The 17086-nt window shown below is 38.0% G+C and overlaps 1 protein-coding gene across 3 annotated transcripts in view; it reads right to left on the bottom strand.

Moving 5' to 3' along the window:
• Positions 1-15120, bottom strand: part of FZR1 (fizzy and cell division cycle 20 related 1) — a 37375-nt gene extending 22255 nt beyond the window's left edge. For 2 of the 3 annotated variants that reach the window (XM_044671352.1, XM_044671360.1), the window contains exons 1-5: positions 15024-15120; positions 7046-7171; positions 6577-6640; positions 6224-6351; positions 3565-3647 (exon numbers count right to left, since the gene is read on the bottom strand). In XM_044671352.1, the coding sequence (XP_044527287.1) occupies positions 3565-3647; positions 6224-6351; positions 6577-6640; positions 7046-7171; positions 15024-15092 (470 nt within the window). In that variant the 5' untranslated portion in view covers positions 15093-15120. The remainder of the gene's footprint in view (positions 1-3564; positions 3648-6223; positions 6352-6576; positions 6641-7045; positions 7172-15023) is intronic. The other variant, XM_044671368.1, reaches the window with a different exon arrangement.
• Between the last annotated feature and the right edge of the window lie 1966 nt (positions 15121-17086).

Below are 17086 nucleotides of genomic sequence, written 5' to 3' on the forward strand. Positions count from 1 at the left end.
CTACCCGCCCACCATGGGACTCCAAAACCAACTCTCTTGGCTTTGGGTTCCTCCTTGCCTCTTTCCTCCATTCCCTCACCCTGATGGGACTCCTCAGCCACCTTTACCAGCACTGGACACTCCTTCTTTCCTCTATTAAAGCTTTGCTATACTGGCTTATTTTGGCTTCATTGTCTCTTGGGTTGAACCTCTGTCAGTCAGACTGATGTCTTACTCTGCTACTACTGTCAGTCAGACTGATATAATGGTGCTGAAACCTGGGAGCAGGTAAGGTGTGATTCAATTGGGCCGAGTCACCCCTGGCTCCCCAGACACAGTTCAACCTTGAGACTTTGAGGCTCTCTCTCTCTCTTCTCTTTCTTTATCTCTCCTTCCCAGCTAACTCAGTTGATAGCACATGAGTCTCTCTCTCTCTCTCTCTCCCCCTTCATCCTTGGCTCTCTGACCTATCCTCCTAACAGGTGTCTCCAGGTTTATCAGGATCAGAGCTAGCAGGGACAGATGGATCAAGGGACAGATTATTTTGTGGATGGGGGAGCTATGGGCATGTTTTAGGCAGTAGGGAAGCAGTCAGCAGACAGGGAGAGATTACTGATAAGTGAGAGAGAGAATGATATAGAGGATAATCTTTTGAAGAAGACAGGCTAGAATGGGGATCACTTGTGCATATAAATAGGCAAGAAGAACCATTTCACTTGTGTGAGATAGGTGAAGAAAGAGATGGGAGTGATGTGAGATGAAGAGGGGAGAAGAGGTCTTTCTCTGCAAATGGCTTAAAATGTTTCAGTGAAATGAGGCAAGGTTCTCAACTGTGAAAGTGTTGGGAGAGCCATGAGTTTTGAGAAGGGATGAAAAGATTTGAAAAAGCTGCTGTGGAGAGTGGGACAGGAAGTTAATTAGGGAGGTGTCAAAGAATTACCATGTGCCAGTGAGAGTCCAGTTAAATTCAACATAAATTTTGTAGTGGATTTAGGACTATTTTGCTTTTCTATTTGTAAGCCCAGTACTTGGTATTCTGCTAAATAAGCATTTAAATACTTTCTTAACACAAAGTATTATGTCAACACAAAAAGGATTATGAATAGAGTTGTTTTGTAAAACAGTGAAAGGCACTAGAAGAAAAATCAAATTAATAGAAAGCTTGAGATGAGACCTAAGCAAGACAGATCATCTCAAAAGCATTTGTTAATTTAAGTCAGGATGTGGAAAATAAGATGCAAAATGGAAAAGATTTGTCAGCTATAACTACAGTGATTTATTGTCATCATTAATGACAGTGGAAACATTATATTTGGACTAAACATGTGACTGATTATATGAGGAAGAAGTACACTTGAGAAAAAAAAAGATAGGAAGAATGGCTAGTTCAGAATAGAAAAAAATCTTGATTTAGGTGACAATTTAGAAAGTACCAAGGAGACAATCTTCGAGATATCTCAGAGGACAAATAATGAACTAGAAAAAGATCCTAGATGATATCATTACCCCTCCCCCACCAAAGACAATAAAGAGGATGGACATTTGTATCTAACATGCCAAATGGTTTTCCCATCTTGATGCAATCTATTTATGTATCATAAAGGAACAGGTAGGCTTCTGCAAATACTTCTGTACTAAGTGATCATACCTTTTCAGTCACACAACTGACTGACTTGTAGAAGATATGTGAGATGATGCTTGCTTTTGGTTGATTAAAACAAACAAAACAAACAAAATACCCCAGACCCCACAAAGTGACTTAACAGAGCAAAGTGTCCTTTTAGGAGGTATAAAAGTAATATGTGGAATTTATTATATTCTTTAAAGAACAAGCAGTATGAAATGGAGATTCATGATTTCATATTATTGCTGAGGTCTCTCTAATGGCTCTCTTTTGCCTATTGTTCAAGTCTAAACATTTCAACCTTGTGCTTAAGGCTCTTTATTATTTAGTAAGCAAACCACAGTTGGGGGAATGTGGCTCCTCTGCCTGTTTTTGTACTGTTTGAAAACCAAAATTCTTTAAAGAGTTTTCCTGTAATTAAAAATGTAAGAAAAAAAATCTTTGGCTTAAGGGCAAAAATAGGTTAGTGGGCCTGATTTGGCCTTCAAGCTACAGTTGGTAAACCCCCTTAGGTCCCACTCAACATTACTATTTTACTAATTCCCAAATGTGAAACCTCTACTCCACACTCTGTTTCTCAAAATCCTTACCAGAATTCTATCTTAGAGCAGAAAGAGCTAGGCAATTGGGATTAAGTGACTTACTCACAGTCACACAGTCAGGAAGGGTCTGAGGCTGGATTTAAAGGGTATTTCTTATCTTTCTTCTTGCACTCATTTTTCTCTTTGCTTCTGGTTCTTACAATTCTTGCCCCTTGTTTTCTCCTCCTTTTCTTTTCTTTTCTTTTCTTTTTTTTAAACTCTTACCTTTCATCTTAGAATCAATACTGTGTATTGGTTCCAAGGCAGAAGAGTGGTAAGGGCTAGGCAATGGGGGTAAAGTGACTTGCCCGGGGTTACAGCTAGGATGTGTCCGAGACCAGACTTGAAGCCAGAACCTTTTTTCTCTAGGCCTGTCTCCTTTTCCTCTTATCTATATACTACCAATTCTTTACATTTCAGAGCCCAAGTCCTTCTTCCTTAGAATCATAATCTCAGTTCTTTCGGGAAGTGACCTTCAAAATCGTCTGGTCTAACTTCATTTTATAGGTGATACAGAAATGAGAAGTGACTTGCCCATAAAACTATGAGTGATAGATATAGGATTAAAACCCAGTGCTCTACACCAAACTATATTCACAATAACTTAAGACCAAATAATTTCTCCCTAGCAGGTTTTGTAATTATTATATATAATGCATAATTAGTACCTCATGATTTAATGTTATTTTCACAAACTGGTATAACTATCACAATTTATCAACTTGTTAATTCATAAGACTACAGATTTAAAATTGGAAGGGACCTTAGAGAGGTCATCTAGCCCATTTCCCTCATTGAATAGATGAAGGAAGTGAGGCCAGGAAAGAGTAGGTGACATCTTAAGATCACACATATTAGATGATAAGAGTTAGCTGGTAGATGTTCAAATATGCATGTCTTTTCAAGTAGGCTTCAAACACTTCATGGGTTAGGATTATTCCACATAATACTACATAAGACCATTTTGCAAGAATAGCAACAACACAGTACTGTCAAATCTCTCCATCAATATAACTACTAAATGATGTTTTAAAAAAAAGTTTTTTCATCTATTACCTTAGAAAGTAATTCCCAAACTCCACTTATATCACTACTGAACAATTTCCTCTAATGTTATTTCATTTGTCATCATTTCATAGACCCAATCAAAGCTGTCAAGCCCTTTTTTTGGCTCACACAGTAGCTAATACTTAATTCTGTAGGTGTTTTCCTCATAATCACCTTGTAAAGCAGATGTGGACTGTCACCCCTAACCCCTATCTAGTAGCACACAGTTAAGACATGTCAGATCTGGGCCTGGAATCCAGGCATCACTCAGGGAATGCCTATGGAAGTGACTGACAATAATCTTATTCTTTGGCTGCAGAACTGGACTCATACCTTTTGTTGCTGACTGGAGACAAAGAATATGGAGAGACTTCATTGCCATCATCAGGACTTGAGCGCTTGGTGCTGAGAGAGTACTGAAGAAGGAAATTAAAGGAATATATACAACAAAAATAACAAAGTCTCAACAGATATGGAATACAAACAGAATTACAAAAGAGAAAAGCAAAAAGAAACTTTGACAAACTTATAACTAGGTGTTTTCAGTTACTGTTGATCTAATGTAATTGAATGTAAGCATCCTGAGATCAAAAAAGTGCTCCCTATTACATATCTTGTAACATCCAACACTAAATGATTGGAATGCTATAACAAATATTTAAAACCACCTAATAAAGATTTTTATAGCCCCCTCATCTCAATTCTAGAGTTTTTAGTGAAATCAAACCTCTTAATTTTGCAAAGGGAACACTGATCAGAACTGAGTCATCACCTTTAAGTTAGTCGAAAGGGCAGAGAAAGATGAAAACCAGAGAGGTGTGACATGACTGTGGAGTACCTAGCCCTCCTACCACAAGAGGTGGGCTACAGTAAAAAGAGCATTGGCTTGATGGTTCAAGATCTGAGTACTAGTCCGGGCTCTGCAACTAACTTATCATGTGACCATGCATAAGTCACTTTCTGTCTGGGCCTCAGTCTCCATGTATAAAAGTAGAGGACTGAACATGATGATTTCAAAGGTCCCTCCCTCTCAGATCTGACATTCTATGTTATGATTGCAAAAAGACTCAAATGCAGGAAACATATGCCTATATACATTGAAAAAGAAGAATTGGAAGTGATGCATTTTTATTTGCTTAATTCTGCTTCATTCCGAGGATACCTACCCCACCCCCACCCCCCCACCCCCACCCCCGGAGACCATGGGAGATGGTGATGTCTCCTTATGAGACACAAACTGAACATTCCAGCTATGAGTGAATGGAATGGGGTAGAGCCATAGGGAATAAGGCTGACTTTATCCCTCCCAGACTTAAGATATTCTTCAGTGATATTCTACTAGCCTCTAAGAAAAAACCCAAATTCCTCATCTAGACATTAACCCCCAGCCTCTGTTGCAATATGTCTTTTCAGTCTTATCTTATACTCAACATTTAAGTCAAACTGAAATAGGAGCTACTTTTCAAACCTGACATTTCATCTCCAGCCTCCTTGCATTTGAATTGTTATCTGCTACAACTACAATATACTACCTCCAACTCTACCTCTCGGAATCTTTATCTTCCTTCCAGGCCTCATGAACTCATGGGCCACTTTTGCCAAATCTTTCCTGATCTCCGATAGCTGTTAATGTTCTCTTTCTCTCTTCAGATAATCTTGTATTTCCTATTCTTAAAAATGCAAGCACCTTGTAGTAGGGACCATTTTGAACTTAACTGAAAACCCTCTGTCCTAGGGCTTCCATCTAGAAGGCGAACATGGCTTACCACCAGCTCCATTTGTTTTGGGGATAGTGCAAACAAAGTCCTTTCATTACTTACTGATTTACAATGCTAGCCTATTACCAGCATCATTATTTTCTCATTACTTATTAATAAGCATTTATTTTCTTTTAATTTTTAGTGATTAATTTAGAATATTTTTCCATGGTTACGTGATTCATGTTCTTTCCCTTTCCTCCTCCCTCCCCCCTCCTGGAGCTGATGAGCAATTCCACTGGGTTATACATGTATCATTGTTCAAAACCTCAATAAGCATTTATTAAGAGCCTGTATGATGGGGGCAGTTAGGCAGCTCAGTAGACTGACAGATAGGCCCAGAGACAGGAAGTCCTGGATCCAAATCTGGCCTTAGATACTTGACTCCCCCCGGCCCCCCCAACTGCTCTTCTGCCTAGGAACCAATGCATTGTATTAATTCTAAGGTGGAAGATAGAGGTTTTTACTTTTAAAAAAAAAGTCTATATGGGGAGTACTGGGGACATACATGAATAAGTGATCTAATATCTGTCTTCAAGGTAGGACATCACAGTCAGCCTCAATAGGTATCTTAGCAGCTGCCCTCCAATGACTCCCTTCTTCCCATGTGAAACAGTGACTCTTCAAAATGAGTCTCCAGAAACCATGCCCCACCCCTCTGGAAGTTAATCTACTAAGCCTTGAACTTCTCTAGGCCTAAACTGTTTGGACTAATATATAAGTAAGTACAAGCTCGCCTAATCCATTATATTTAAACTGCCCCAGTCCGTTCTTCTCATCCTATTTAGCCATCAATCAGGATAAGCCAGAGTCTACCTACCAGAGACATCTTGACATATCTCACGCTGCCATGGGAGTCTCTACATTCTTCCCTCTCCTGTCAGCACCATCGCCCTATTCTAGTTCTTGATCTGGGACAATATTCAGCTCAATTATTATAATTTCTACTGGACAGGGCATGCCATTTTATTATCCTATGGTTCCATTCAAAATCCCTGATTACCACTTACCTAATATGGTTTTTATCTTCCTCTATTTAAAATATAACCTCCTACAGGACACAAAACCTATTGAACAATTGTATGTAACACCAGCACCTAGCATAGTGTATGTAGTGTACATTCAATAAATGCTCATTCATTAAGACAATCTAGATTTTCCCCTCATTCTAAAACCTACAGGTAAATCCACAGGGCAAGACATTTGACTTAGTCACTACTGTTGCCTGAACTTACTGTAAAGAGGCTCTTTTTCTCTGGTGTGGAGGGCTGTAGCCTTCGGTCCTCTGTCTGAGGATCCTGGACTTTCTCAATCCCAGCTCCTAGAAGCTCATTCTTTAACAAGGCAGAATAGGCTAGGCCATCTGTATAGACACAGGATAATGTAAGTGCTCAGGCAAAAAGTACAGAGGAAAGATAACCTCCCACACAGGGTGAATAGCAAAAAGCTCAAAACTTCAAGATGTTTTCACTTGTGGCATATCTGCTACAGGTGCTTCTTGGCACACAACAGAAAAAAAGGGTCAAGGTGATGATTAAGTTTCCAACCTTTGAATTTAAAAAAAAAAAAAAAAAAAAAAGCTTCCAACCTTTGCCGTTATCCGAAGTGGCATCTTTTGCTTTCCGATTCTGACTGGGTGATTTCTCATTTTCCTGAGTTGGAGAAGAGGAAAGGATCATGGTATGAATTTATCTTCCTCTTTCCATTTAATTTATTTGTGCATTGATGTTTCTGGCTATTATTTTGGCTAATTTATTAAGGGTGAAGTATAACACCTCTGTTGGCTGAGTGTTCAGCATTAACTGCTGAAAATAGCAACAAGGGATATAACTAAAAGACATTTACCATTACCAATTCAGTCTCTGAAATTTCTTGCCTATTCTAGACTATATAATAACATAGGGAACAAATATAGAGAAGCAAATCAAAATAAAAATCAATCTTATGTGAATCAATCTGGTTCAGTTATTGCTTATTATTGTCCCCAGGCAAATAATAATCAATAAAATTGTAGTTATACCCTCTCATGACTTTCTCAAAGCTCTTATGCCACTCACATTTATTCTATGGAAATTAATGCTCCAGTTGGCTCCAGCTCTAGAAGGTATAAAGCGGTCTCCATGTTTGCTGGGAGAGGACATGGGAGAATTGGAAGGTGTCAAAGTTCGTCTCATCTCAGCAACCTGGAATTATAAAGCCTGAGTCAGTGAGTAGAATTATTACTATTAAAAGTGAATTATTTCTAGTTTACAAAGCCTTTTTGTCATAATCACCCTAGGAAGGCTGTATATGCATCATCATCCCCATTAATAGAAGAAACAACTGAGGCTCAGAGAGGGCAAACAGGTTGCATGAGTCACAGTCAAATGACTAGGAAGCAGAGGACATACCTAGATGAAAAATTGTAGGTTGTTTCCTCAAGCACCATATTCAGAGATCTTGCTTTGTGCCTTTGCACAAACTATTCTCTTTGCCTGGAATGCTGATCTCTGTTTTCTCCAAAGGCCTGATGAATTTTCAGAGGATCAGAGGGATAATAAGGGGGTCTTAGAAGTTATCTATTCCAACCCTATCCCTTTGTAGGTGAGGTAACTGAAGCATAGAGAAGTTAGGTTGGGGCAGCTGGGTAGCTCAGTGGATTGAAAGCCAGGCCTAGAGAAGGGAGGTCCTAGGTTCAAATCTGGCCTCAGACACTTCTCAGCTGTGTGACCCTGGGCAAGTCACTTGACCCCCATTGCCTACCCTTACCACTCTTCTGCCTTGGAGCCAATACATAGTATTGACTCCAAGATGGAAGGTAAGGGTTAAAAAAAAAAAAAAAAAAAAAAGAAGTTAGGTTTGCTCAGGGTCCAAGAGGTAATAATAATAGCCAGGATTTGAATAATAGCCTGGTCCTTTGATTCAATTTAATAAAAATCATTAAGCAGTTATACTTCTCCAACTTAAGGCCAAGTTCAGCTGCTACCTCTTGCATGAAGTCTTCTCTATAACCTCAATGGGAAGTAAGAATTTCTCTCTACTCTGCTCTCCTATAGGACTTACTATCTGTAATATACTTGGTGACTATGATATACTGCCCTGTAACATAAAGTTATCTGTTTCTATTTATTCTCTCCTCTATTTGAATATAAATATTTCTAGAACAAGAACTACATCTTACAAGTACTTTGTACAGTTACTTAAAAAAATATTTGTTGAGGATTAAGTGAATAATCTGTAAGCTCCTTCTGAGAGACAAAAGTCATACTTGAGCCATGAGCTAACCAAATCAAAGCAAAACAAAACCAAAAAACAAAGCAAAAAACTCCGCCTCTTTCATTAGAACTTCTTTTAACAACTGAGAGGTAGTAAAATCTTTTCAGAGTTCAAATTTATCAAATGTGAAAATTATTTCTGCCTAAATTGGTCTCTGACCATGATTATATGGCTAGCTTTTAACCTGGTGGTCTAAGAAGACAGTTACTGTAGTTAACTATTTAACTTAAGCAATGCCATTTTTGATATTGTTTTTGGAAAGGAAGCAACTTTTGAAATCCAAAAGAAAGTTTGTGGCATTATTTAAGTTGTTGAGAGAAAGCAGGTTTTTTCCCCCTTCTGATTAATGGTAATAGACAAGAAAACTTGTGTTGAATATGCTGTGTGTAACAAAGATGAATAATTTACCTAAAACCACAAAGAAATGCTTTTTTTAATAGCACAAAATCATAGCATGTTAGTACTAGGACAACAGAGTCCCACTAAAAGAAAGTAACTCAGTCTCTTGTTCACCAGGAGTGATATCTAGCATAATGGCCTCCTCAGTGCTTGACACTGGTTTAAATACTACTTTATAAAGTTATTGATAATTCCAGCAAATATCCTTTTAGCTTTAATTCATACAAAATTTTGAGATGATTTGCCTCCTCTCTCTTCCTATCTTTCCTCAACTTTCTTCCTTAGTGTATTCCTTTCCATTCCTTTTCTTCTTTTTAAGATTATCTAAACATAATAAAACTTTCCCTATACAACCCCTGGTGACACGGAATTGTCTTGTCCCTCCTCCTCATTAGAATACAAACACTTCATCCTTACGAAGTTTTTTTCAAATTGCTCATTTGTATTTCTCTTTTTAGTATTTATCTTTACAGTGTTAGGAATGCTTGAAGTTCCCTAATTCATTCCCCTACCCCTGGGTTATACTCAGTTTTGAAGGATAAATTATTCTTGGCTGTTAAACCTATATCTTTTTAGTTCTGGAGTGTCTTATCCTATATTTTCCAATTTTCTACAGTTGTGGCTGCTAACATTTTGTGCAATCATGACTGTGGCTCCTCAACACTCAAGTTCTTTCCTTCTGGCTTCTTATTACTAATTTTTTTTTCTTTTAAGTAATTTTATTTGACCTGTAAGCTCTAGATTTTGGCAATTATGTTCCTGGGAGTTTTCACTTTGGAATTTATTTCTCAAAGTGCCTGATTTTCACTTTGCCCTCTGATTCTAAGAGTTCGGGGAAGTTTTCTTTCATGATTTTTAAAAAATATTTACCTTTTGCCTTACAGAAGGGAAAGGGCTAGGCAAATGGGATTAAGTCATTTGCCCAAGGTTACACAACTAACTAAAGTGTCTAAGGCCAAATTTGAACCCAGGTCCTCCTCTATCCACTGAGCCACCAAGCTGTCCCACTATGATTTCTTAAATTATGACAAGGTTTATGTTTTGGTCGTGGCTTTCTGGTAGTACAATGAGGATCTCTCATTTTCTAAGTAAATTCTGCTTCATATTAGATACTTGACATTTCCCTCATTTAAAAGAATCTTTTTGACTTTGTTTTAATATTTCTTGTCTCATGGACTAATTATCTTTTGTTTGGTTCATTATAATTTTCAGGGATTCTGATTTTGTACCAACACTTGTGCTAAGCAGTGAATTTTCTTTTTTAAATTTCTCTTTAGCTCGCATTTCTTTTCCTGTTCTTCTATCATTGATTCATTTATAATATTTTAAATTTTGAAAAGTTCTTATATCATTTCTTCAAAGAATGCTAATTTATCTTGTGGGCAGTTGTGTTTTTCTTTTTGGCTCTGCTTGCAAGTACTTGGAAGTTGTTCTCTTGTTCTCTGTTCATGCCTTAGACGTTCTTCATGTAACTGCTCTGTTTACTGATTTTTCCAGAGATTTATACTGGGCAACCTAGCTGAGGCCTAGCTGAGGTTTATGGTCTAGCTCAGGGGTCGGCAACATATGGCTCTTGAGCCATATCTGGCTCCACCTCCCGACTGGCCAGTCGGGGCAGAGCCCCAGGATGTGCCCCATGGGGACCGTTAGCCCCTGCCCCATATTCCAGAGCCTTCCACCTCCATCCTCCTCCTTCCGCAGGCGTTTATGGCTCTCACAGCCAAAAAGGTTGCCGACCGTTGGTCTAGCTGGAAAGCTTCATGGGCTTCAATCTCAGACCTTTTGGGAAATCCCTCTGTCCAAATCTAGGGCTTTGGACATTGACTCCTTGTTATTCCACCTCCCTCAGGGAGGACTGCTGGACCAGGGGCCAGGACCAAGTCTGTATGTCCCAACACTGCCGGTGTAGTTCAGTGCTCTGAATTTCAAGTCCTTGCTCTTAGATCTTTGAAAGACCTCTTGTTGCTGACCCAAGCCTGGGACTAGGCCTATGGTCAGTTCTTAACATCTCTAAACTGTTCTAGCTAGCAGCTTTGAGCACTGAGTCTGTGATCCTAGTCCACTTGCTTCACAGTTCTTGCCCTCATTGTTTGCAGGCTAAATTTGTTGTCTTGGGCTGGAAAGATGATCCACTGTAGTTTTTCTTTCCAATTTCTAATTACTTATTAGTCTCTAGTGTTCTTCATAGATCATTGCTGAAACAGATATGAGGGGAGGCAGGCTACATTTCTTCTAAGAAGAAAATGGTAGCCTTTAAAAGCTGCACTAACAATCCACTTGTGTGCCTATCTTCCCATAACCCCTCTAACATTGGCTATTCCCATCTTTTGTCATCTCTGCCAATTTGCAGGGTATGAGGTGAAATTGGGTTTTCTTTTTCAGTTGGTGCAATGAACATAGTGCTGGGTTTGGACCTCTGGAAGATCTGAGCTCAAATCTGACCCAATACTGGCTGTATGACCCCAAATGAGTCACTTATTCTTTGTTTGCCTCAGGTTCCTCAACTGTAAAACAAGTGTAATAAAAACATTTACTTTAACAAGGTTGTTTTGGGGATCCAATGAAATATTTGTAAAATGCTTACCACAGTACTTGCCCCATGGTAACTTCTTTTTTTTTTTTAATTTTTAAAACTCTTAACTTCTGTGTATTGACTTATAGGTGGAAGAGTAGTAAGGGTAGGCAATGGGGGTCAAGTGACTTGCCCAGGGTCACACAGCTGGGAAGTGTCTGAGGCCGGATTTGAACCTAGGACCTCCCGTCTCTAGGCCTGGCTCTCAATCCACTGAGCTACCTAGCTGTCCCCCCATGGTAACTTCTTAATAAATGCTTGCTTTCTCTCCTTTTTCTCTTACTATTCTTCCATCTTAGCTTGGTCTCTCTTTTCCAAATCTTTCTTTTAATGCTCTCATTTCTTTTAGAAAATTATCTTAAACTCCCTTTTAAAAAACCTCTTGCCTAATTCTTCCAGGAATTCTAGTTGAATTTGTGTCCAAGCTGTGTTTTTCTTTAGACTTTTTTTGTGGTTATAAATATTCTTTTTTGAGTTTGTGTCTTAGGCATCCCTGTCACCATATGCCACCAACTCTTTATGGTGGGAGTCTTTTTTTAAATTTGTTTACTTATTTTTCCAGTCTTACTTCCTAAATTGAAAATTTGTGTAAAGGCCAGACAGCACTTCAGGAAGGAATATCTGAGCCTTGCCTGGTTCTAACTTGTATTTGCTGGAGTTCTGTTGCCTTCTTTATGGATTAAATCTTGTGTTCTTCAAAGATTTCAAGGGTGACTCAGGCTGGGGACCTGCAAACTTTCAATGATCCCTAAAATATCTGATCTGGGGCAAAATGTAATTATTTCCCTTCTACTATGAGCTCTGCAAGTTCCTGATCCCCTCTTCTAGGTCTGGACAAAAACAACTGTGATTTGCCTCAGTTGGAGCTCCAGTAAACTGTTACTGGCCTTTGGCACCATCAGCTCTCTAGCAGCTCTCTAAGTGGAGTAAAAGAATTACAGAAATCCCTCTTGATCTGAGGTCCCTATCTTGGTTACTAAATTGAAGGTTTCAGATTAAGCTGGGAGCTGGATTTCAGACCATACTCTAGGAACAGAGCTACATAGTAACTGTTTGCTTCTCTTTCTGCTTCTTGCTTAGTACAGAGCCTCAGATCATAAATGCTCCTTCTCTGATCTGTCACCTTCAGGCACAAATGTCCTCAGTCTGTGCTGAACTGGGACCCACATCAGGGGTATGAGCAACAGGGTTGCTAGGTAGCACCCGTTTCTGCTCCCTGCATAGTGTCAAGTTTGTGCTTCATCTGGAACCTATTCTTGTCCTCATGTCATATCAAAACCACCATACAAAAGTCTGGACACAATTACTATACATGAAACCTTTGGAATGAGAACTATGACTGACTGACTAATTTCTGAAACTAGTGCTGCCTTTAGTCTGAGATTTAAAAGCTAAATAACTGAAAGAATAAAAAATTCTAATTTCTCTTTTCTGGAGAACCAATGTTTCTATAGTTAACAAAATGTTTGTTAAAGAACAAGGTGAGGTCCTATCAGATGTAAAAATAAATGTCCTTACAAAACTAATTACCTAGTTAAGGAAATGATAAGCACATACACACGTTTTTAAAAATATGCTTCTAAACAAAATACTTCTAAGCTGTTATACTTCGGTATCTTTTCATTCATAAAAAAACACTTTCTGATGTGATTTCTTTTCTCTATTCCTTCCTGACCTAGCAAAAGTTGTCTGGCTATAAAGGATGTTACTTCTTTAGTTTCTCAAATTTTATGTTGTACCCAATTTTGGAAAACCCTGGAAAAAAAAGACTACCCCAAATCAGCATATTACATGAGTGCCTTTAAGTAGTTTAGTTGTTGGGACAGCTAGGTGGTTCAATCAGGAAATTCCAGGCCTGGAGATGGGAGGTCCTGGGTTCAAATCTAGCCTCACACACTTCCTGGGCAAGTCACTTAACCCCAATTGTCTAACTCTTACCACTCACCTGCCTTGGAACTGATACTTGGTATTAATTCTAAGATAGATAGTAAGGGTTTTTAAAAAAAAAAGTACATTAGGCTTGAAGTCAATCATGTATACTACTAGGTCTGTTTCCCAAAGAGATTACAAAAAAGGGGAAAGGACCTACTTGTACAAAAAATATTTATAGCAGCTCTTTTTGTTGTGGCAAAGAATTGGAACTTGAGGGGATATCCATCAATTGGGGAATGGCTGAACAAATTGTGGTTTATGTTGGTGATGGAATATTATTGTGCTAAAAGAAATAAAGAGGATGGTTTCAAAAAAGCTAGAAAGATCTACATGAACTGATGCAGAGTGAAATAAGTAGAACCAGGAGAACATTCTATACAGTAGCAGCAATATTGTGCAATGATCAACTTTGAAAGACAGTTACTCAGCAATGAAGTGATCTGGGACAATTCTGATGGATTTATGATGGGGAATGCTATCTAATTCCAGAGAAAACTGTTGGGAGTCAAATGCAGATCAAAGCACATTCTCTTTCACATCAGTTTATTTAGAGTTTTATTTTGGAGTTGTGATTTTGTAAGAGTGTGCTCTTACAACAATGATCAATATGGAAGTGTATTTTGCATGAGAATACATATATGGCCAGATCAAATTGCTTACCATCTCCAAGTTGGGGGAGAGAAGGGAGGGAGACAGTTTGGATCTTACAATTTTGGAAAACACATGTTGAAAATTATTACATGTAATTGGAGAAATATCTGAATAATAAAAAAAAGAAAAGGAATCTTCTTTAAAATATTCTGATAGTCATTTAGCTTTGGCTTACAGAATTTCAATGACAGAGAATCTGTTCTTCTGTACAGATATTTTATCAAGCCAAAATCTGCCTTTCAGCAATTAGATGCTAGCCTCTTAAGCTGAAGAGAATAAGTCTAATTTTCCATTCACAACCCTTCAAATACTTCAAAAGACAGCTAACATGAGCTGCCCTCCAAGTCTTTTCTTCTCTAGGGTTAGCATCATTAGTTTATTCAACTAATGCTCAGATGGTCTATTCTCTAGTCCTTTCATTATTCTAGGCATCTTCTTCTAAACATGCTCCAGCTTGTCAATGGCCTTCCTAAGATGAGGCTCCCAGAACTGTGTTTAGAACTTTAGATGGGTTAGCAGTTAAAGAGGCATAGGTATCAAGAGCTCAATGTAAGGGAAAACTTTCTACCAATTAGCTATCCAAAAAATTGAATGAGCTACCCCAAGAGTAGTGGATTTTCCCTCACTAAAGGTTTTCAAAGAAAGAGCAAATGACTATTTATCAGCAATGCTATAGACAGGATTTTATACATCAAGAGAGGCAAGTATAATCTGATTAGCTACTTAACCTCTGGAGGTTTCTTCTAGACACTGAGAGATCTTTCTCAATAACTCCTATAAAGTTTCACATGGCTCTGCTGTGGGAAGCAACATTTCCACATCTCTTTTTCATCCACTGTTTTGAATTCAAATCTGGCCTGTGACACTTACTAGCTGTGTGACCCTGGGCAAGTCACTCAACCCTGTTCGCCTCAGTTTCCACATCTGTAAAATGGGCTGGAGAAAGAACTAGCAAACCATTCCAGTATCTTTGCCAAGAAAACCCCAAATGGGGTCATGAAGAGTTGGTTACAACTGAAACAACAACAAAAGGAAATATTTTCATTGCTAATTTCCCCTTTATGTTATTCACATTAATGAGCTCTCCTGGATTTATTTTGTTATTTTTATGGCTCCCTGTATCTGAACTAAGGACTAAGCCATCTCAGGGAACAAAAATGTCAAGAGAAGGTAATTGGCAATTGCCCACTAAGTTAGGAGAGAACAGAAAGATAGAATGCACTTACACAAGGCATTGTGTTTTCATTCTGGATGTTGATCTGTCGGAGGAGACGCCTTTCATAATCTTGGTCCATGGTGAAAAGGTGGGAGCTGAGGCAGCCTTCAGACTCAGAGCCTTTGATTCATGAGGTCCAATTGCTAAAGTCAGTCTGTGGCAACAAGGAATGAAAGAAAAATATCAAGCAACACTACATTAACTTCAGCAATTAATACCACTCAGGAAGCTAAGAACAGAGAATCTTCCCTACGTGTTGTTCAGATAACAAAAAATGCTTTTTGATTGATTCATATGTCTGTTTCATCCCTATACAGTAGTTGATTGTAATAGAAGGAAGACTGGACTACATTCCAGAGTGTCAGGAGGAAAATGCTATGTAAATCAATCAGTAGCATTTGTTAAAGATCTATTATATGCCAGACCCTGTGCTAAGTGGTAAAGACTAAAATTTAAACAATCCTTATTCTCAAGGAGTTTTATTTATGGGAGAGAACACACACACACAGATTTAGGAAGGGCACTAAGTAGCTGGGGTATTTAGGAAAGGTTTCATGTAGAAGGCAGTACTTGACTCTAGCTACAGTGCAAAGATGACAGGAAACACAGTGCTATGTATAAGGACAAAAGAAAGACAGTTTGGCTAAATCATAGAGTATGGTAAGGGGAATAACTTATTACAAGGATGCAAGTTTGGGCTAAGACTAATTTATGAAAGGTTTTAAAAGTTAAAGAGAGGTTGGTTATATTTTTCATAAATCCAAATCACTATACACTAATGAGTTTTTTTATGAGGCTATTGTGATTAAGGATTCGATAATAGCTGTTTATTATATGGTTGAGGTTAGTAAATTGAGCTTTCTTTTCTATGCTAAGATTTGAGTGACTATTTCAGTTTTTAATCATAACTATCACTTTGGCATGTAAGTATCCACATTTTGTTAGGCAGTCTATCTAGTAAAGAAAAACATATTATCCCTACTTGTATCCAATAATTTGACAAGCATTTATTAAGCACCTGCTCTATAAAAGGTCCTGTATTACATGCTGGGGAAACAAAGACAAAATGAAAAGTCTTTGTCCTTGAGGATATTCTACAACATGTAAGCCGATATGTTCACAATTGTTTTTTAAAAATTAAATTTTAAAAAATTTAAAGTCTTACTTTCTTAGTAACAACTCTAAAACAGAAGGGGAAAGGCAAGGCAAATGGGATTAGGTAACTGACTTCCCCAGGATCACATAGCTAAGAAGTGTCTGAGGCTTGTACCCAATAATTTTGAAGAGGATAAAGTATTAACAATTAAGAGGAGCAAGAAAAACTTCCCATAGGGAAAGTCACCTAAGTTAAGCTTTGAAGAAAGCTAGAAATTCTAAGAAATAAGGTAGATTTTAGACGCAAAGGACAACTTGTAAAATATAAAAAGAGCAGAGATGAAATGCTGAGTTAGGGAATAGCAAGTTGATCAGTTTGATCAACAGAACATTTGATTAGCAAAAATATGCAATAAATCTGGAAAGGTAGACAAGAACTGGATTTTGATGGGCTTTAAAAGCCAAGCTGAGGAGGAACTTGGATATTTATGCTTGAAAAAGAGGGGCAAGGTAGGATATATTTATACAAAGTTGTATCATGACTATGTTCTATGGTTTTCCATATATATGCTTTTATTCTTCCCCTATGCCTCCCCTACACCCAGTTCTACAATCCAGCTCCCAATCATTTCTTTAAGGCTCAACTCAGAATTAAGTCTCTTCATTAAGAAGCTTTCCTAGATATTCCTATTCTGAAAAAATCTCAACTAGGTATTAGTTTCCTAAACTGTAAAATAAAGGAGATTGGACAAGATTATCTCTAAAGTCCCTTCTGGCTTTAAATCCTATGTCCTATTATGTTATATTATATTATATTATATTATTTCTCACGCCCACTTCCCATTACCAAAAGGATACAAAATAGAAGTTCTACTTATTATTTTACTGTCCTCAGAACCAAGAATGATGCTTAGCATATATATATAGTAAAACCCCATTATTTGTCACTAATTAATAAACTAATTCCGACTTCAAGAT

The sequence above is a fragment of the Gracilinanus agilis genome, chromosome 1 (assembly GCF_016433145.1).
Source record: "Gracilinanus agilis isolate LMUSP501 chromosome 1, AgileGrace, whole genome shotgun sequence".
Classification (NCBI taxonomy): domain Eukaryota; kingdom Metazoa; phylum Chordata; class Mammalia; order Didelphimorphia; family Didelphidae; genus Gracilinanus; species Gracilinanus agilis.